The following is a 21738-nucleotide window of genomic DNA, read 5'->3' as shown; positions in this document are numbered from 1 at the left end:
CAGGGTTTATGTAAATATTCAGACTGCGGTGAAGTTGCTGTAATTGGCGATTTAAATGCAAGGTGTGGCGAGCGATCCGACGTTTTACAATCAAGTGACGATTTTAATAAATTTATAAATGTTTTAGATCAAAATGATGGTGTAGACAAGAAATTTGATTTACCGCATAGATTTACTATGGATAATGGCGTAAATTCGTCTGGTTTAAGATTATTAGATATATGCCTGAGCAGCAGTTTGAAAATTGTTAATGGGCGAGTAGGAGATGATGCTGGTACTGGTAGTTTTACGAATATGACTGTTAGAGGCAATAGTTTAATTGATTATACACTTTGTACTTATGACCTATTTAAGTCTTTGACTGATTTTGTTGTTCATGATTTTCAAACTTGTTCTACACATGCACCAATACAAGTTAGTTTCTCTGTCAATTGTTTTTTACAGACTGAGTCGGTTGAGTATGCTAGTGTTAATAATAAACTTGTATGGAAGGCAGAGAAAGCACCTTTATTTAAAGAAAATATCAGTAATTCAGTGTCAGAATTTGATGATATAGTAAACAGTATGATACGTCAAGATACTAATTTTGATACTGGTATTAATAATTTTGCTGACACTTTGTATAGTAAAGCTTTTAGTGTTTTCGGTCAAAAGAAATACAATCATAGTAAAAGGTCAGATAAGCGTAAATTTTTAAGTCCGTGGTTTACATCTGACTGTGAGGATGCAAGACGTGTATACAAGGCATCGAATAAAAGATACAGATGCTCTAAGAATGTAGAAAACTACGAAATTTTAAAAGTTGCCCGAAAAAGATATAAACTAGTTAAAAGAAAAGCTAAAGCCAAATTCAAATTAAAACAGAAAGGCAACTTACATAATTTAGCAAGGAGTAATCCACAAAAATTCTGGAGCGAAATAAAAAAAGTTAGAAATAAAAAAAATCCAGACAGTACACTGACTAAAGATGACTTTTATGACCATTTTAAAAATCTTTTTGCAGAGGATAATGTTTTTATTAATAATGATGTAGAAAATGAGCTTATGAATAATGATTTTATTAATGATAACGATGTGCAACAACTGGATAAGATGTTTGATATAATAGAGGTTGAAAAGGCTATTTCCTGTTTAAAATGTGGTAAAAGTGGTGGAATTGATATGCTTATTCCTGAAATATTTAAAGAATGTAATACAATTTTATCACCTGTTTTATGTAAATTATTTAATTATATGTTTGTAAATGGTATTTATCCAGAAAGTTGGTCTAAAGGAATTATAGTCCCCGTACCCAAAAAGGGGGATATGAATGATACAAATAACTACAGAGGTATCACTTTGACTAGTATTTTTTCTAAAATTTTCTCTATTTTATTAGATACTCGCTTAAGACTTTGGGCAGAAGAAAATGATTTATTGTCTGAATACCAATTTGGTTTTCGCAAAGGAAAGAGTACAGTAGATTGTGTTTTTGTATTAAGTTCAATTATAAATCAAGTGTTAAATTATGAAAATAAGAAACTATATTGTGCTTTTGTGGATTTCCGTAAAGCCTTTGATGTTGTTTACAGAAATGGAATATGGGTCAAAATGATAAGATACGGGACTTCACTTAAAATTGTTAAAGTTTTGCGTTCTATGTACGAAAGTGTTAAATCATGCATAAGAATAAATGGTGATTTGTCTGACTTTTTTGAAAATAACTCAGGTGTAAAACAAGGGGAGCCATTATCTCCCTTATTATTTATTTTCTTTATAAATGATATGTATGACTTTTTGCTTAATGATGTAATAGATGTTTTTAGTTCAGATAATGTACAGTTAATTTTACTGCTTTTTGCAGACGACACTGTCTTATTTTCATACTCGAAAGAAGGTTTACAAATTTTGCTAAATAAACTTAATCTATATTGTACAACATGGGGTATAAATGTCAATATTAATAAAACTGTTGTTATGGTATTCAAAAGGGGTAATAGACCAGAAAATATTGATTTGTTCTATGGTCAAAATAAGTTAAATATTGTGACAAAGTTTACTTATTTAGGTGTAACATTGTCATCAAATGGTTCTTTTTACCAAGCACAGAAGTCATTGTCAAAACAAGCGTTGAAAGCATCATTTTCATTGTATGCATTGTTTGATAGTTTACAAATGGATATTACTGAAAAAATGACATTGTTTGACTCAATGATCTTACCTATATTGAATTACGGATCAGAAGTATGGGGTTTCCATAAAGCTCCTGATATTGAAAAAGTTTATCTGAAATTTATGAAAAATGTTTTATGCGTACGGCAACAAACGTCAAATTTAGCAACTTATGGTGAACTAGGCAAAATTCCCCTTATAGTATTGAGGAAAATAAGTATAGTAAAGTTTTGGTACAAAATTTTGAAATCCCCAAATTCATTAGTGTATAGAGTTTATAATTTAAGAGACGATCACGGTAATATTATTAATAATTGGTCAGCGAAAGTAAAAGATTTGCTTGATGATATGGGTTTTTCATATTTATGGAATATGCAAGATGTTACAGATATACAAATAAATGCGGTTATCGAGAGAATATATGATCAATATTTACAACAGTGGTTTAGTGATATACAAAGTTCTCCGAAATTAGACACTTACTGTACATTTAAAACTGAATTTAGCTACGAAAAATATCTTAGCCTGATATTAAATGATAAATATAGAATAGCGTTTACAAGATTAAGATGCTCAGCACATCGACTTTTTATAGAGGAAGGCAGATACAGAAATATTGAAAGAAATGATAGAATTTGTATTAATTGTGATATGAACAAAGTAGAAAATGAATACCACTTTCTGTTAGTATGTCCTAAGTATAGAGATCTCAGAAGGGAATGTTTACCAAGTTATTATTGTGTTTGGCCTACTATGAATAAATTCAAATATTTAATGAATACAAATTGTGCTCAGTTGCTGAATAAAACAGCTAAGTTCATTTATTTGGCAAGTAATAAACGTGAGTCATTACACTGACATAACATTTCACTATACCTGTATTTTTAACGACGAGTGTCGTTTAACTTCATAGGATACAATTTAAGTATAGTTTATAAAAACTAAAGTTGACTAAGTTTCTGATCAAAATGAATGTCTAACAAACATGATATCGGTTAAAAAAATTTTACATCACATAATCATAATAAAATACGTGCTCTGAAATAAATATAATGTATGTAATTTAATAATAGACTAACATACATGTGCGTTTATTTAAAGGGTATAAAGCTATAATCTTTACAACATGTATCATTTATAAGACTATTTCTTTCATGCAAACATTTTGGAAGTATTCTCCTTTTTTCAGATATAACATTACTTGTTGTAGCGGATATATAGCTTTATACACTTTATCAAAAATTATTGTCATGAATTATGCGTATGTATATAGTTTGTTAATGTTAACTGAACTGGTGTTGGGTAACAGTAACGAAGCTGACAAAATGGTCATTCTAGCAAATTGTCTGACAAGTGATAACCAGACGTCAATTACTCTTGTAGCTATCTAAATATATACATGTACTTGATTATCATGTAATGGTACTCTTTTTATTTTGTTTCGGAAAAGAGGTACCTGTACGTGTAACGTTGCTACTTAGCTCCTTCTGATATGCTATTTATCGTATAGCATGTCTTTGTAAGGAACATAAGGTTCAAAAGCGATTGAAATATTACTATATATCATTTTCCAATATACCCTTCACCAGTTCTCACAATGATTGTATATTATGTATTTATATGTCTCATATTTATGTTCTATGCACTTATCTAGTGGGTTTCTTTTTTGTACTTTGAATAGAAATTGGAAGGATAAAAGCTTTGTATGTTTGGTAAGAGATTTAAAAAGATTGGTTTATTAAATCTATTTACTAATTAATTTATAATTATATCATTCTCGTTATGTACATACTTTTCTCATTATGTGTTTATTGAACCGCCGAACATGGCGATGGACATTGTAAAATGTTTTTGCCAATAAATATTTTGAATCTTGAATGAAAAAAAAAATCTTGTTGTGTGTAGATCATCGTTTAATTCCTGCATTTACTTTCTATTTATAAAACATACCTAGATAACATCCTCGACGCAAGAAGTGCATGCAAGTCTTCTTCTCCATATATAAATCTTCTATATCATGCCTTTTAAATAACAAAAATATGATTTTTGGCGACCGCAGCAAACATATTTTATATTGACTTTGATTCCATATGGTTCATTATCTGCAATAAGTAAATTTTTCATTTAATTGCAAAATGTAATTTTTTTAAGTCATGTTATTTAAACTATCTATATATTTCTTGCAGAATTAACCATAAATATCTACCTTGTGCCAGGGTCTTTCAGATAGAAAATATTTTAAAGACCCTGCCTGTGCATGCAAAGTCTAAAATCCTTTTTTAGTAAACCTTTTTAATTGTCTAGACAGTAATAATGTACACAGACCCCACCCCAACGAAAGAATCCTTTTCTCTTACAAGAAATCTGAACTACCTGATACCCTTCTCTAGGACACAATACCATCAAAATTCTTTCTTTCCTAGGAGCATACGTCTTTGGAATAGCCTTCCTCTAACTGTTCAGTCTTGCCCCAGGCAGTTTATACTGAGAGGCTTGACCCATTCTGTAAATTCTAAATTGCACGCTTTAAATTAATAGTCTTGTAGAACTTTTATTCTTTTAACGTTTTAAATTTGCATATAAATAATTTCTTATATTATCACTTTCCTGACAACGCGGCTGCTGGTCATAATCAGAATTGATTGTTAAGCAGTATGATATACTGTACATTGTAGATGTATTCGTATAACATGATAGCTCGATTAATATTTTCTTCTCAATAAAGTGCATCTAAAAGAAATCAAGTGTAAAAGCGAGACATGTACGATTTGTGTAAGTATAAATAAATAGTTTATCATTCTTTTATTTTACGCTGTCAGTCTTTTTTGTATCCAGAAAAAAGGAAACTTCACTGCTGGTTGATTCGTTTGAGACGCGAATGTTAAAATAATGGTATCGTTCAAGATATACACGATTTTCATTATCGTTTTTGTGTCTGTTGCATAACTTTAAATTTGTCGATTTCGGGACCATGCTACCACCTTGCTGTGCCCTTTCAAGCTCTCAAGTAACTTTGAATATTCTGACATAAAAATATATGGCAACAGTTTTAGTCAATTTATCTTGTACTTCAAGTTCAACAGTCAGCAAGTCCATGGACCGACGTAAACAACATGACCTTGCAGTACTGGACTTCAGCAAAGCGTTCAACCGCGTCCCACACAGCTGCCTGCTAGCCAAGCTTCATCATTATGGCATCAGACACCATACCCTGAAGTGGATTGAGGCATTTCTCACAGGCCGCACTCAGCGCGTAGTAGTTGATGGAGCAACGTCCGATCCAGCACCCGTTATCAGCAGAGTCCCCCAGGGAAGCGTGCTTGACCCATACTCTTCCTGGTCTTATCAACGACCTGCCACTTCATGTTACGTCCAAGGCCAGGCTCTTTGTGGACGACTGTGTGGTATACCGGGAAAACACCACTGAAGAGGACTGCCACATTTTACAGGATGACCTGAAGAAGCTGGCATTGTGGGAGAAACGCTGGGGCATGAGTTTCCACCCAGAGGAGTGCAGCATAATCAGGGTCCACAGAAAGAGGAACCCCATCATATACCCGTACTCCTTGAAGGGCCACACATTCGAGATAGACTTGACAACCAAGCACCTCAGAGTCCATATGTCTGGAAACCTCTCCTGGAACCAAAACGTTGACAAGATTGTGAAGAAGGGCAACAGCACACTAAGCCTTCCTTCGACGCAACCTGCGCATCAGCAATGAACAGGTCAAGAGCACAGCCTACATGTCACTCGTGCGACCAAGCCTTGAATATTGTTCCACCATGATCTGGAACCCTTATACCAAGGACCTAAAACGCAAGCTCAAGATGGTCCAGAGGAGAGCTCCAAGATATGTGACGAACCGTTACCACAATACCAGCAGCGTATCCTCCATGATTTAACACTTTGGGTGGGAGACTAATGAGTCACGACGGACCAAAGCCCAGCTGACCATGATATTCAAGATCACCAATGACCTTGTGGACATACCAGTCATTGATTACCTCACCCCTGCCCCGAGCCGCACTGGAAGTGACCACTCCAAAAAGTTCCATCTACCATCCACATCTACATCGTACTACAAGAACTCCTTCTTCCCTCGTACAGCCACAGCCTGGAACAGCCTACCTGCCCCCATTGCAGAGGCCCTGACTTGGTATCCTTCAAGCAGGGATTATCATCCCTCACATTCTAATCCGCCATTAGGGGCCCAGCTACAAGTACCCACTAGTGATATCCAAGGCTGTGCCGGCCGCGGCCACCGTAACCGGAGAAGTTTGGGTTGAAGAGGCGAAATGTAGCTGGCCAGACTTTTTGTCTATACCTTTTTCTTTTGACCTATCAAACCTCTTCTAACTTTCTATCATTTCATGTATATTTCTTTTTCTTGACCTAGCACAGCCCGTCGCGTTATAATCAAGTGTGATTGCACAGACATACGATGAAGATGTAGAATATATCAGACATTTCAGGCTTGTTATAGTTTATGTTGGTCTATATAATTATACCCCTGCAAGGGGGTATACTGGAATCAGCTTGTCCGTCTGGCAGTCCGTCAGTTTTTTATAACTTAAGATTCCTTTGACCCACAGTCTTCATATTTGGCATGGAGGTTAGTCACGACAAGTAGATGACCCCTATCGATTTTGAGGTCACTGGGTCAAAGGTCAAGGTCACAGGGGCCTTGACTTCAAAAAAAGCTTGTCCGCCCAATAACCTAAGATTCCTTTGACCCACAGTCTTCATATTTGACATGGAGGTTAGTCATGATTAGTAGATGACCCCTATTCATTTTGAGGTCACCAGGTCAAAGGTCAAGGTCACAGGGGCCTTGAATTCAAAAAGCTTGTCCGCCCAATAACTTAAGATTCCTTTGACCCACAGTCTTCATATTTGGCATGGAGGTTAGTCATGATTAGTAGATGACCCCTATTGATTTTGAGGTCACCAGGTCAAAGGTCAAGGTCACAGGGACCTTGACTTCAAAAAGCTTGTCCGCCCAATAACTTAAGATTCCTTTGACCCACAGTCTTCAAATTTGGCATGGAGGTTAGTCATGATGAGTAGATGACCTCTATTGATTTTGAGGTCAAAGGTCAAGGTCACAGGGGCCTTGACTTCAAAAAGCTTGTCTGCCCATTAACTTAAGATTCCTTGGACCCACAGTCTTCATATTTGGCATGGAGGTTAGTCATGATGAGTAGGTGACCCCTATTGATTTTAAGGTCACTGGGTCAAAGGTCAAGGTCACGTGGACTTTGACTTCAAAAAGCTTGTCCGCCCATTAACTTAATATTCCTTTGGAAATGGAGGTTGATCATGACTATAAGGTGACCCCAATTGATTTTGAGGTCACTGGGTCAAAGGTCGACTAAAAAAAGCTTTTCCCCTCAATTGCTTAAGAATGCCTGTTGGCAGTGTATTGATTTTGACATTTGAAGCATGTAGAAAACATAGCACTGGCTTAGTAACCTCAGATTTGGCAGGGACGTTGTCCTTGAGCTCTAAATGGCCACTGTTGATTCTGACAAAGTGGTATGCAGGGGTATTCACGCCATGACAGTGGCAGTTCTAGTTATGACTAATATTCTTTTCCTGCCTCCTGGTGCACATGCTTGGACAATTCTTTAACAAAGGACAATTTTCTCAGATGTAATACATGTGTACATAAACTTCAGTGGCTTTCTTGTTTTAAATTTTTGAGCCAATACAGTATATATATATTTTTTTGTTTCGTTTATTTTTGTTCTAACTTTGCATTTTAACATCTTTTTTATGGACTTCAAATATTAGGTGTCATGAAAATCTAAAAATAGAAAACATTTCTATTAGAACTGAAAGTTACCAGTTTATGTTTGTTTTAATGTTTCCTATATGTAATTCTTAAAAAATATATTAAGCAAGTGTGAAAGAAATACCTTCATTGCCTTTCAAGAAATTCTAATATTTATGTTATAAACCAGATAGGGCAATGTGACCAGCCTGGTTAAATGCCTGTAAAATAGATTAAACGACCCATGCCATATTAATTAGACTATTTGCCACCCACTACTATTAGTTTTGGCTTGCAGCTTCCATAACATAATGTTGCAATATCATTGTTTCATGGGTTAAAATTTATACTATCTGACTATCTGAGATGATATTTTTTTTATAAAATTAAACTTATTATATTTACAGAGGAATTGAGAATTGTCATGGCAACACCAAATCTTGCTCCTCATTTACACACAGAAGAATGTAATAAAATTATTGCTGAATACCATCAGTGCGTAACTGACGTAAGTAGTTTTATGATTATATATTATTATATATATGAGAATAAATTAATACAAGAGCATTCAAAATTTACAGGGTAACATGTGTTATTATTTTTCTTTTCCTTGTTAAAAAAGGACCTGTTCACAATGGCTAAATTTAGTTAAACTTCCTACATGTATTTTTATGTTCTCTAAATGGAGAAGATGTAATGGATGCCTTGTCTGTCCAGCCAAACATCCAATGGTTTATGAGCTTAACTCTGTTCAAAATGTTTGTTAAAGAAGGAAACTATATTACTGGGTGTTTACAGTAGCTCTTCTGTTGGGTTATAAGTCGCACCAACATTTTGAAGGTTATATGGAGACTTTCCAGCTTTACTCTTAGGGGAAGACTGCTGGTGCCCCTCCAAGCATTATTTCAGGCATGAACACCGAGTAGAACCACTAACATTAGGTTAGCAAGATGAATAGATTCAAAGTCTGGGGCGCGATTCGAACCCAGAGTGGTGAGGGCAAGTGGTTTCAAGTCAGCAACCTTAACCATTTGGCCACTGAAACGCCTTGTAACTATTCTTGTTGGTATTTAAATTGTAGACTGGCAATTTATCATTTTCTTTGGAGTCAAGATAAACTTACTTTTATGCTTGAATTCCTGGGACTCAAATTGATACTTTGGAGTCATACAAGCCAGCACATCCATGCAAAATTTATGATAGATAGTCCCTTTAAAAATACAGCAGGTTAACAGTTAAATGATAATTTTTAATATTTCAGGCTGGCTTTAGAAGATATTTCAACAAGTGTGGTCATTTTCAAAAACTTATAAGGGAGTGCACCAAAAAAGAGGTACGAATATTATAGATCTATATATTTTACTGCACTCAGTGTTGATAATTTTGAATATATATTTAAGAGGGATGTTTATCTTTTATTTTTATTTTATAGATTATGTGCATGATAATAGATTGTATTAAAAATGATTCAGATGTGACCTTGAATATGAAAAGAACATAATTGTTTAGTTTTTCAAAGGAATGTATTTAAATAAACACCTAATTTTAGATTTACAAACTAGAAGGGTGAATGCCTGAGTTTATTGATATAAGTTTAATTTTGTCCAAGTTGACAACATGTATGATTCTGCAAGAAGGGGCGGGGCCTGGTGTGCAAGAAAGGGCGGGGCCTGGTGTGCAAGAAGGGGCGGGGCCAATTCGGATGTCTAAGTCTCTTATGATAAGATTTTATTCAGAAATCATTCATTGCAAATAATTAAGCAAGTTCTTTTATCTTTAATTTAATGCAATTGAAAAGTAAATTGGCTGAAATGAAATATTAATTTATATGTTTTGTAATGGATGATCTGTATATTACTTGTATAACTATTTAAGATATTTATCCTTTTGTTTTCCAGAAATTACAAAAGTTTCATAACAGGAAATACCACATTGGACGTATTGGTGATTAAATTTACACAAGAATAAAGATGACAGCAATGGCAGGACAGCTCCCGCAGAAAAAATATTACCGCCAGAGGGCGCATTCGAATCCAATGTCCGACCATTGCTTTGATTATCCTGTCAGTCCAAAACAAATGAACTGGCATGAGTATTATCCCGATTATTTTAAACCACGGCACGAAGATGCGAGGCATGATGATGTACAGGATGTTATTTCTAAAGACGATTCTGCCAAAGTAGAGTTTGCCGATATTGGATGTGGGTACGGAGGGTTATTAGTTGATCTTTCGCCAATGTTTCCCGATAAACTGATGTTAGGTATGGAAATACGCGTGAAAGTGTCAGATTATGTTAAAGATAGAATTGAAGCCTTGAGAAAACAGAATCCTGGACAGTATCAAAACATCGCCTGCATACGTGCTAATGCTATGAAATATTTGCCAAACTTTTTTGAAAAAGGGCAACTTACGAAGATGTTTTTCCTCTTCCCCGATCCGCACTTCAAGAAGACGAAACACAAGTGGCGGATTATTAGTGAAACACTTTTAGCTGAATATGCATATGTTCTCCGTGAAGGCGGAATTGTGTATACTATTACTGATGTGAAAGAGTTGCACGAATGGATGGTGGATCATTTTGAAAAGTTTCCGTTGTTCTCGAGAATAGAGGAGAATCAACTGAAAGATGATCCGGTAGTGGAAAAGTTGTATGTTAGCACAGAAGAGGGTCAAAAGGTCACTCGTAACCATGGTGATAAATTTCTAGCTGTGTTTCGTAGGATTACTGATCCATTTAAAAGTTGAATATATGACATTTGAAAATGATTTGTCATTACATGTACAAATTGAGAAAAAAAATAATTTATGAAATTTTGATTTCATTGAGGGGGCAATTCATGTGTATAAAATAAATATAAATGATTGTGTAAAAATTTTTTGTATTTGGCTAAAAATGTTCCAATAATTAACAAGTTGAAATTAAATTTATTTTTTCTTCTAATGAAGTTGTTTTTCTAATTTTCCTTTGGTTCCAATACAGCCATGTTCAGCATTAACATATTGCACACATAATCCTGTTGGAGACTTCAAATACCCTATTCTCAAGAAAATATGTCCTTTTATGACAAAAAAAAAACTACATACATTTGAATGTACTTATATTGTATTTATTACAGCCTTAGTGGCGTCAAGGCCGACCGGTCAACATGTTAACTAGTTTTTCTAGTTAGGATCACTATAGGTATGGGTTCTAACCTTGTCAGGGGGCATGTCATTGCTTTCTTGAGCAAAAATTTTTTTACACCTATTGATCAGTAATGATTGGTTGGAGTGTTTCAGTTAGCTATATACCGTAAAATTCCTAATAAACACCCCTCCCCTAATAAAGGCCCCCCAGGCTTTTTGATAAGGAAAGCAATCTTCTTATCAGTGCTGGACTCGTAATTAAAGCCATCATTTTATTCAAATCATTCAGAATCCATTTGAATTTATAGTAAACACAAATATGTATAATATGAACTTTAAAACCTTAACACTTTTTAATGTTATTACCAACACTTGCTAACACTAAATGTATTTACAGTGATTTTTGGATTAAGGAAAAACTGTGTTGTAATAATAGCCCCCCTTTTGGAGAATGTTTAGCCCCCGGGGGCGTTAAATAGGAATTTTACGGTAAGCTTCCTACACAGTCTAAAATAAAATTCTCTATAAACCAAATGTACTTATCTGAAAGTGTGCTGTTTTGAAGGCAACTGTAAATTTCTGGCATTGAGCCTTGTGTTGTAGAGATCTTTTGATGGAATACGCATTTTAGACATTGTTTATTCATTGGGCTACATTTATAATAATATTGCATGTTGCTTTTTCATTTGATAATCATGAAATTGCAGCTCAGGTTATACTTCCAAATATCTGTTTATATAGGGCCATATAACCTGTCTAAAATCTTTAGAGCGTACAGACACTCCTGTACCTACCAGTGCTAAGAAATAAGGGTGTAAAGTTTCGAACTCGAGGAAACTAGTGCTTGTAAACTGGTGCTACAGAGTTGAAACACTGGTTGAGATCTGGTGTCAAAATGAAAAGGAAAACATTATTATAAACAAAATATATTTATTAAAGCCTTTAAAATGTTGATCTATATATATTATAGTACACAAAGTATTAGCATTCAGAAAATTATAACAAATTATAAAAAAAAATTGTTCAAAAATGGAGTCCCTAAACAATATCATACTTGTAGGTATGGCAAGAACTTATCTATATACATGGAATTGCCCTGGCTAAGGAATAATTGCAAGCTCGAAGCTTAACAGGCTAATTTGTAAAAATGTAAGCTACAACCATCCATTAATGAACCATTGGTACAAATTTGATAAACTTTTTGTTTTCTGCAAGTCCTAAGGGTGAGATGGAGAATATCCAAAAAGGCACCAAATAGGCAGTCAATTCTTAATAACAAGTCAGTTGCATTGTAATTAATACATGTATTGCATTTTCCGAGAATCCAGTTGTGGCCACAAGTTTTAATGACTACAAATGATGAACACTAAATTGGTAAAAAAACTGGTTTGTAATAATAAACACATGTGTTACAGTTTTCATAAAAGCTAATAATTAACACTGAATCCATTTTGTAACAAATTGTAAGCTGTATGAATCCAAACAAAAACAGTAAATTATAAAGTAATATGGTATATCAGTAATTGAATCTACAATATAGGCAGTGTTTAGTTGTCAAAATGCAAGTACATTCAGGTAACATTGTATAAGAGGCATTTCTGTTGCCTGTCAGAAAGAAATATAAAACAAACAACAAAATGTTGACGTTTTAACCTGTATCAAACACGTAACAAGGAAATTTACACTGTAATCAGGTTATAATGAAACCCCAGACATTTGGCAGGAATAATATAAACTTCCTGGGCAGAAACACTTGCCAATGTTTTAATCAGTAAACATAATACTTAATAGCCATGTGGCCTGTAACGAGTAAAACAAAATTAACCCAGCAATCTGGTGGAAATCAAAACCCGCGTTTTTTTGTTTTTTTAATAAATAGTTAAATTTTCTTTTTTCACAAATGGTTTCCAATATTTTAATCAGTGAAAATAAAAAGTAAATTAATACATGTTTTATCATTTCAACTCTTTAACATCACAATACATTTTATTATAGATATTTGAGAAGGCAAAACAAGGGAGTAAAATGGAACGGCTATCTACTTTATTCAAGTGGCATCAAACTGACGTCCCTGTGTATTAATACTTAACATTCTTGAACCGCATGACATTGTGATTACCATAGCTTTTGCCATCCATGCCCTATACTGTTGATGGTTCAATTTTTGTATTTTGATATTGAAATCACCTGACGGTCGGATGGACTTAACATCCAACTGTTAAAGTCAAAGCAAGGCAAATCCATTTTCACAAAATAAGCGTGTTAAGGTTTAACATACTACAAAATGACTTCTAGCCAGTCTTGTATGAAGAAATATCTATGTTTATATACTAGGGAGTAAATTATAACAGCCATGTTTTATTGCAAGTCCATACACCAGGGAGTAAATTTTACCAGCCATGTTTAATTAAAGGTTTAAGAATATCTTTAGTTTCATACATGTTTCAAATGCGACTAATGTCCATTGAGTAAAGTTTTATATATGTTTATATACATTTTATACAATCAGAAAATGACTTTCTATAAACAAAATAAGTAAAGAAAATAATCAAAAAGTAAAAATAAACGCAAAAAACACCAAAACCAAAAAAAAAACAACAAATTAAATGCCTAAATGCATGAACAGATCTGAAAATATCAAATTTGAACACAAAATCTAATAATAATTATATAACATAGTGACTAAATTAATATTTGCATAACCTAAAAATTACATTTGTATAATCAACAAAATACTTGACCTTTTAATGAACAGACCTGTCAACATCAAATCTGAACACAAAATCTAATAATTATATAACCAAAAATGAACAAAATACATTTGTACAAAATGAACAAAAAACTTGACCTTTAGATGAAAAAACCCCCAAACAAAACAAACAGCACCTTATATTGTAAACACCAAAAGTTGACTTAAAAAAAGTTACCCAATTATCTGTAAAAGACCCACCTGACATTTCACTAACATGTACAATCATAAAGCTAGAAGTGTAAGCAGAGACAGCTTGTTCAACTACATGTATCTTAAAGAAGCTCCACCGAGGTCCTAATTCATGAAAACATAAAATCTCAAATTCTTACATAGATTAACTGGTGCACTTTGAAATGTCAAACTGAACAAAAAAAAATGAAGATGTTTACTCAGAATTAAATTGAAATTCAAATTTATATACTATTCTTAGCCTGATTAGAGTGAAAAAGTGTTTATATGCTATTCATTTCTATGTCATTTTGTACATGAATCTGAATTTTGTAATATAAATCCATGTTTTGTACAAGAGAAATTATAATTCTTGAAAAACAAAGTGAGCAAATGATATGAAATTTTGCACACAAGCCATTAGTGCAGGCCTTCATCAAATAGTGCACAAGTCACAAAAAAATATTTCCGGTCCCTACTTGTAAAAAGACCTCGGTGGAGTTTGTTGAAAAGTAGAAATATTGAAAAGTAGTAGGAAGACATTTTTAAAATAAAGACTAACATTACAACGATGGATATCTGTTATCAATATCAGGAAAAACTTAAATGCCCAAATTGCAAATATTGCACATCACTTAAGATTATATTAATTTATCAACATGATTTTTATTGAAAAGATTCAGTGGAATAAGGTAACAAGAGTTATGCTCCCTGCTATAACAATGGTCATTTAACATCTGTCAACAGATAACGGGCCATTCTTTATTTGACCTACACAAAAGACAGGTCACTTATAATCCCTACACAGGTCAAAGGTCAGCAATCAACATCACCTGCATAAAGATAGGATTTACGTCCATGGATCCATTTCATGACAATTTAGAGAGACATATAATATACTGAGATTCTTGGCTTCTTCTTTCTCTTTTTGCTGTTTTTGCAAATTCTCCCATTCTTTAGGATTTTCCGAGACTTCCAGTGAGATTTTAACGTCTCTGCATTTTACAAGTAATATCTTAATAGGAATGAAATTGTAGGTCACAGGTCACCTTCTCATCAGTGGAATATAGGGTCAAAGTTCAACCATTCATCAGGTGTATACAGGCTGTTTTAGATGTTCAAATATTTGTTTTTGTATTCCAAATAATTTGCTCCTGATAGTCTGTTTGTCTTGGTCCCCATTTACAACCTGTTAAGAAAATAACAAAAATAAGTCCTTTGGTGAATATGTTGTCAATTTAAAAGAACTTACAATTTCAATTAAAGCACAGACATTAATCCATTAAAGCAACTGTCCCACACAGGTTGGTTTGACATTTTTGAGGTTATATGTTTTTTTCTCCATTAAATACCATGGCACAATGAAATACCATGGAAACTTTAATCCTTTCATAACTTTAACTCTTGTAACGTTTTACTTTATGTGTGGGCTAGCAGCTTTATGCTGAACTGAATACACAATACCATCTTTTTAGTTTTCACCATATACAGTCAAAACTGTCTTAAGCAGCCATCCAAGGGATGCAGTCATTTTGGCTGCATAAGACAGGTGGCTGCTGAATGGAGGATCCAGTTTACGGTATATCCAAATAAATTATTCATTTAAATTTCTTTGTTAAACAAATGTATGCAGCAAATTGACCTCAATTCCTTTCCCGTCTATAGCAGAGGAAAATTTAGCCTGGGCTTTTCTGCTCACAAATAGTTCTGATAATGAGCACTTTGCAAGACAAAAGTCAGGAACTGTCACTCCAGCAGACCCACATGTCAAGATTTTATAATTATCTTAGTTAATAACCTCCCCTGTGTATAAAGAATTTCAAAAAGGATTTCACTCACTACAGTGTTGGAGCAGTACCTCTAGACCCTTGCAGAAATCATGATCACAAAATAGAAAAATATGTTTTTTTTGCCAATTCTTACATATTTTATTCATTATTTATAGACAATCATCTTTCACCGATTCTTACATTTTTCATTCATGATCGTATATAAATCAATTTGAAGAAAAGAGTTATTTATCTTAAATTCATTTCAGTGGGTGAAAAAGGCGAGACTATAGTATTTAAGCATTTCAGCCCCTTGTCTGGTACCGGAATAAGGCATTTAGTTTGGTGCTCCAAAACACTTATTTAGTCTCATTCTTAAACTAAGAGACCATAACCCCACAAAAATCACATTACACGTCAAAGATTTAAACACTTACCAGCACAGGAGGTCTAATAAAAGACGTGTTTTCTTCTCCAATTAACCAAGCTTCGTGAAGATCGTGTAACTGTTTCAAATATTCCTATCATATGAAATATAAAGAGCTTTTAATAACACTGCACGTAAAAACATTAACTTGATAACATTTACCGTCATTGGACAATCATGATAATCATAATCTTACAGGCTGTCCAGCACCTTCTGACAAAAAATTAGGGCAAATTTTAGGGCAATTTTTAAAAAAATTTAGGGCTAAAATTAGGAATTTTAGGGTAAATAAAAAAAATTTCCAGGGCTAAAATTTGGAATTTTATAACTAAATTATAGCCTCAAAGACCATGATATGGGCTCAACTTTGCATATTTGACACAAAAGTAACTCACAAATAATGCTCTCGTTCAGTTATAGCAAAGGTGTTACCAGTGTTCCATAGTCACCAGTGAAGAAATGGATTCACTGGTTAACTGCCTTTAAAAAGAGCTGAAAAACTACATTAAAACATAACTAGAATGAAAACATTTTCAAAGTTATAAGTATCCCGGAACAACCAATATTCAATTAGTTAAGCTATGATTAGCCAATAATAAATGGAAGGGGAAATTATGCTTTAAATTTATTTTAGCTATAAATGCATTTATTATCAACATTTATTCATTTTAAGGTTGGTACATTTTCAACAAGTCTTGATCTTTTTAAAAAAAAACAATAAAAACAGTATGACCAACTCAAGTCATTCCCAGGAATATTAAAACTTAAATTCAAACAGCAGGATACATTGTATACACCTATGAAGAATTTGTTCAAGATAAATCAGGCTACTAAAAATTGTAGAAATTTCACAACAGTGTCAGTGTTTTCAATGATTTTCAACAGTTTTTTTCCATATTTAAAAAAAAACTTACACTATATGTTATAACATATGTTCAGTACATGTTAATGTGTACAAAAAGGGCAGCTGAATGTGTCACTTCTTAGTACCCTAATTGGGAAGCAAAATGGTTAAAGCATCCAATCATTACTGCCAGTTTACCTTACCCACTTAGCAATGGAATCTTGTCTAGATCTGCCAGCTGGTATCACTTACCAAAGATTTGTTCTACAGTCATCACTTGAACATATTAAGATTTTATTAATAAGGACCCCTACATAAAGTTTGATGAAATTTAGTGGTTCATCATGTAAATAGTTGCTTTAAATACACCTAAGACTGAGGTAAATGGTAAAACTCTGTAGCCAATAAAAATGTAACTTCCTTGAAAAATTTTTTATCACAATTTTAAACTGGTGACTATTTTGATATACTCAAAGTCGGACAATTTTCATTGTTCTATTTAAAACAAACAGTTTCTTATTATTTTTCTGATAACATCTGGTAATTAATCAAGTATGGCATTTCTGCAGGAGTTGAAGTAAATACAACATGTGACTTTATGCAATTTAGTCAGACATGACATCAGCTCCACTGACTGTGTTCGAATTTTAGTTGTGATTGAAACATGGTTGTTTCATGATATGTTTATCACAAAAGATAAAAAAAATAGAAATTTAAGTGAAAAAATAGGGCTTTTTTAGGAATTCCCTTTGAATTTTTCATTTTTTTAGGAATTTTAGCCAAACTGAAAAAAATTAGGATTTTTTAGGAATTTTAGGGACACTGGACAGCCTGAATCTTATTATCAGTACATGGCTGCTTGCCAATTTATGAGGTAACTTTCATTTTTCCTAATTTATTTTGCTGTATAACAAGTTTATTGTAAAGAATTGTTGGCAAAGATTAAGTAGAGGATATTGAATGAGTGTAAGTTCAATACTGAATTTATTGAACGAGATGAATAAAATTATATTATGCCAGCCTCTGGCGAGTATAATATTACTTAATTCAAACAAGTTCAATAAATTCATTAATAAAACTACACAAATATAATATTTTATTTATCACATACCAAAAAATAAAGACCGTTTGAAGTGAAAAAGACCCATTTTTTAATTGATGCGCCTGTAGTATTACGTTAACATCTAACACGTCTCATTGCTATGTTTATATAACAAAAAAAATGTCACATAAAATATATGCACGGCCGAGCAATACCATTTTTACAGACTCGTAAAAGCTGCAAGGTTGTGTGACAACAAGTTTTTTTTAAATGAAATAGAAACACATACCAATGAGACTATCTGTTCCTCGGGTCTATTTCGTGCTTTTATTCTCTCATAACACTTCTCTGGTGTTGTACGAAGATAGACTGAAACATCGACAAAAATTTTTTATACATGTATTTGTAAAATATTACATTAAAGGGATCCCACTGAGGTTTCTTGACATATGGTGACTGGAAATGATTTTTTCAAGCTTAATGTAGGACTGGACAAATAACTTGTGTGCAAAATTTCAGATAATTCGCTCACTTCATTTTTCCAGTACAATTATTGTAATTATGAAAAGCTTTGCAACACTTTTCACTCATACTAAGCTAAATATTTACTTCTGAGTTTATTTCTAAATGATTTCTTGCATATCATCTTATTTTAAGCGATCCAGCTGATCTATGTTAGAAATTTTTTAATATGTTATGTTTTTGGACCTCAGTGGAGTTCCTTTAAGTTTGCCACAAGTAAATTCCACCTATCATGCAGTCTGTCCATACTCTATACCGTTGTCTGACTAACATATCCCCAAAAATTGATATAAACAATTCCAAATAAATGAAAACTGGATAAGTACAAATGAAAAATTCAGCAGGTAAAACAGTTTAATCTTCGAGTCCATTAATGCTATGAGAATGCAGGGATTGAAAAATATTTTCAGAGCCACTCGACCTGAATAAAAAATTGGATGCTAAATTCTACGAGACGGCTACAATTTTTCTTCTCGGACCACTCTAAACTCTACTCTTAAAATACGAGCGGACAAATCTAAATTTTCTATCCCTGGATTGCCAGTAACATAACAATTAATATTCCACATACCTATTAAATCCACCTGAGGATTATGTTGTGTCATGACATAATCAAACCATTGGTTAAGCATGATGTATTCAATATCAGACAATAATCCACTGCAATAAAAACAAAGGATTTACATTTTTAGTGAAATTTCATCCGATTTTCTATAAATAAAAACAATGAATTCATAAATTTTATATTACACTAAAATGATTTAAATTTAAATGACACAAAGACATGTCTGCAGCCAGTGTTTTTCACTTTTCTCAGATCTTGATAGTTAAAACCGAAGCAAGATAGAAAAGGGGCATAACTTTGCATATTTAAGGATTATCTGCCCTTTTTTGAAATGGCCATTCTTTTATGACCATTAACATTTATACCAAGTGCATAGCTTTTACATTTCTTAGAAAATGGACCTAAACGAAACAGTTAACCAATGCTGACTCAACACCGACCACAGGTTCGTAACAATAGCTTCAAAAAGTGCTAAAAATAACAGTTCATCAAAGAGTCATTTAGATATTAACCCTTAGCCTGCTGAGGCCACAGATCCTACCTAAAAATAAACAAGAAAATGTTCTATAAGACAAAACCATAATTGTTTAGCCAATGAACTTAGGTAAATTTACAGTATACTGTAAGACCTGTGTAAAAATCACCTCCATGACATTTTGACAAAACCATAGTTGTTTAGCCGATGAACTTAGGTAAATTCACAGTATACTGTAAGACCTGTGTAAAAGATCGCCTCCATGACATTTTGACAAAACCATATTTGTTTAGCCAATGAACTTAGGTAAATTCACAGTATACTGTAAGACCTGTGTAAAAAATCGCCTCGTGACATTGATATCACAAAAAAAAAATGATTCCAGTGACCACCTGTCTACAAAGATCATATTAACCATCTCAAAGTGTGTCCTTCATAAACATGTATGACTGTATTGTAAACATCTTACCTTCGTTTTAGATTTTCGGAAAAACAATATCTTGCACTGAAAATGGATCTCTCTAGCATTCTTACTGGTTTAACCTGAAATAGATTCGCAAAAGTTCATAATGAATCCCTATCAATCATACCTAATGATAACTACTGGTAGTCATGGAAACAAGATGTATGTAAGCAACAGTTCTCTTTCCACAGTCATTAATAATTGCCACAGTCAGGTATGTCATTAATAATTTAAATATTTATTTCTACACAAAAGACTAAATTTTAATGATTACTGTCCAAAACTGATAAACTTTTAATCAATTTAAGTTTTCATGACTTATTTTTCACATGGGATGCAGTCTTTAACCAGCCATCGCTTTTAATGCAGCTTTAATGAAAAGGCTATTGGTAACATTAAGAAAATTTACCTAAAAATTCATCTTGATTTCAGAATTTGACTTACATGTAATTTCATAGATATAATATCTCCACATGTAAAAGCATTATATTAAAGATATGTATGTATAATCATTTACCTGTGGCTCTGTATGTCGTTGAAGTAACGTAATAACACAAGGGACTGGAATGAGAATGCCCAGCGTTTAGGGTCCTCATACAAGTTGCCTTAAAAAAAACATACAAAAAAATAAATATTATTTACATAAAATGTAATATTGTGTATCATAAATCATAAAAAAATTTGTGAGCAGTTTTAAAAGTTTTAGTTTAGTTTATACAAATTTACTTTAAGTTTGATTTGTGTTGGAAGCTATTAGCTTATTGAAACTCTAAAATCCGTTCCTGAAACCAACCAGTAAAATAAGCAATGAGTGTAATGTTTCTTGCCCAAGGAAACAACAGCTTGCCCCGAAGGGGTTTGGACCACACGGCCAAGCAATCTTCAGATTGCTAGTCTGACACGTTAACCACTCAGCCACCCCTAAAAGTTTTCATCTAAAACCGTTTTCTTTCAACACATTAGAAGATCACAGCGGAAGGGAAGAAGTCTCAGTGATTTGTAATGAGTTGATCTAGACTTTTTTATTATGATTTAACACACATGTTAAATCAGTCGCTTTTCACAGGAGCTTTCTTCAGAAGCTTGGCAAACTGATAGATTAAAGAACAAGACTACCCCTTTTAACCCTACCATTAGCTTTTTTGTGGAATATAATAAACTTGTAAAACATAAAGTACCAAAAAACAGTAAAGATGACTTACCAATGGATTCAGGCCACCAAAATCTCTCCATTGCTGGACTGGTTCACCATTTGTCTACAATATTAAAATTTTTAAATATCTTTCTGCAAATATTTCACAGAAATCACTTGTGTACATGTGTAAGGTTAAATCTTTAATTAAACTACACATTATTATAGTAAATAAAGTAAACGTATTTTATACTTCTATTCCCTCTTTAAAAAAATATTACAAAATAAAAATTGATCAAGTCACCATTCTAACTAAATAAGGCCATCCTTAAAAAGATGTTTGTTTGCAGTAACCCGACCCAGAATTTTCAAGGTGGGTAGGTAGGTCGATTTTTTTTTATTAAACTGTACTCCCAAATAAACATGGAATTTCAAAAATGCTGGAAAATATATGCTTTGATAAAATCTTGGTAAACAGTTAATTAAATTGATAACTGAATTCTAATTTAATAAGACCTACATTTTA

General features: G+C 33.1%; 2 protein-coding genes across 2 annotated transcripts; one reads left to right on the top strand and one right to left on the bottom strand.

Moving 5' to 3' along the window:
• The first annotated feature begins 8298 nt into the window (after positions 1-8298).
• LOC132740599 (tRNA (guanine-N(7)-)-methyltransferase-like) lies at positions 8299-10868 on the top strand. The gene is made up of 3 exons (XM_060728534.1): positions 8299-8433; positions 9187-9258; positions 9824-10868. The coding sequence occupies exon 3, from the start codon at positions 9896-9898 to the stop codon at positions 10670-10672; it is 777 nt and encodes a 258-aa protein (XP_060584517.1). The 5' UTR covers positions 8299-8433; positions 9187-9258; positions 9824-9895; the 3' UTR covers positions 10673-10868.
• Positions 10869-14736: 3868 nt separating this feature from the next.
• Positions 14737-20682, bottom strand: LOC132740598 (thymidine kinase 2, mitochondrial-like; the record flags this gene model as incomplete). The annotated part of the gene is given in 6 exon segments (XM_060728533.1): positions 14737-15162; positions 16180-16263; positions 18345-18424; positions 19149-19237; positions 20087-20160; positions 20598-20682. Coding segments are annotated over 5 exon segments (411 nt in total). The 3' UTR covers positions 14737-15063.
• Positions 20683-21738: the final 1056 nt, after the last annotated feature.

This window comes from Ruditapes philippinarum, unplaced genomic scaffold (assembly GCF_026571515.1).
Source record: "Ruditapes philippinarum isolate M1 unplaced genomic scaffold, ASM2657151v2 ctg6222_1_1_1_1, whole genome shotgun sequence".
Taxonomy (NCBI): domain Eukaryota; kingdom Metazoa; phylum Mollusca; class Bivalvia; order Venerida; family Veneridae; genus Ruditapes; species Ruditapes philippinarum.
This window is presented reverse-complemented; position numbering and strand designations above follow the sequence as displayed.

Coding starts and splice junctions, on each gene's coding strand:
- LOC132740599 (XM_060728534.1), top strand. CDS start 9,896: ATGACAGCAATGGCAGGACAGCTCCCGCAGAAAAAATATTACCGCCAG.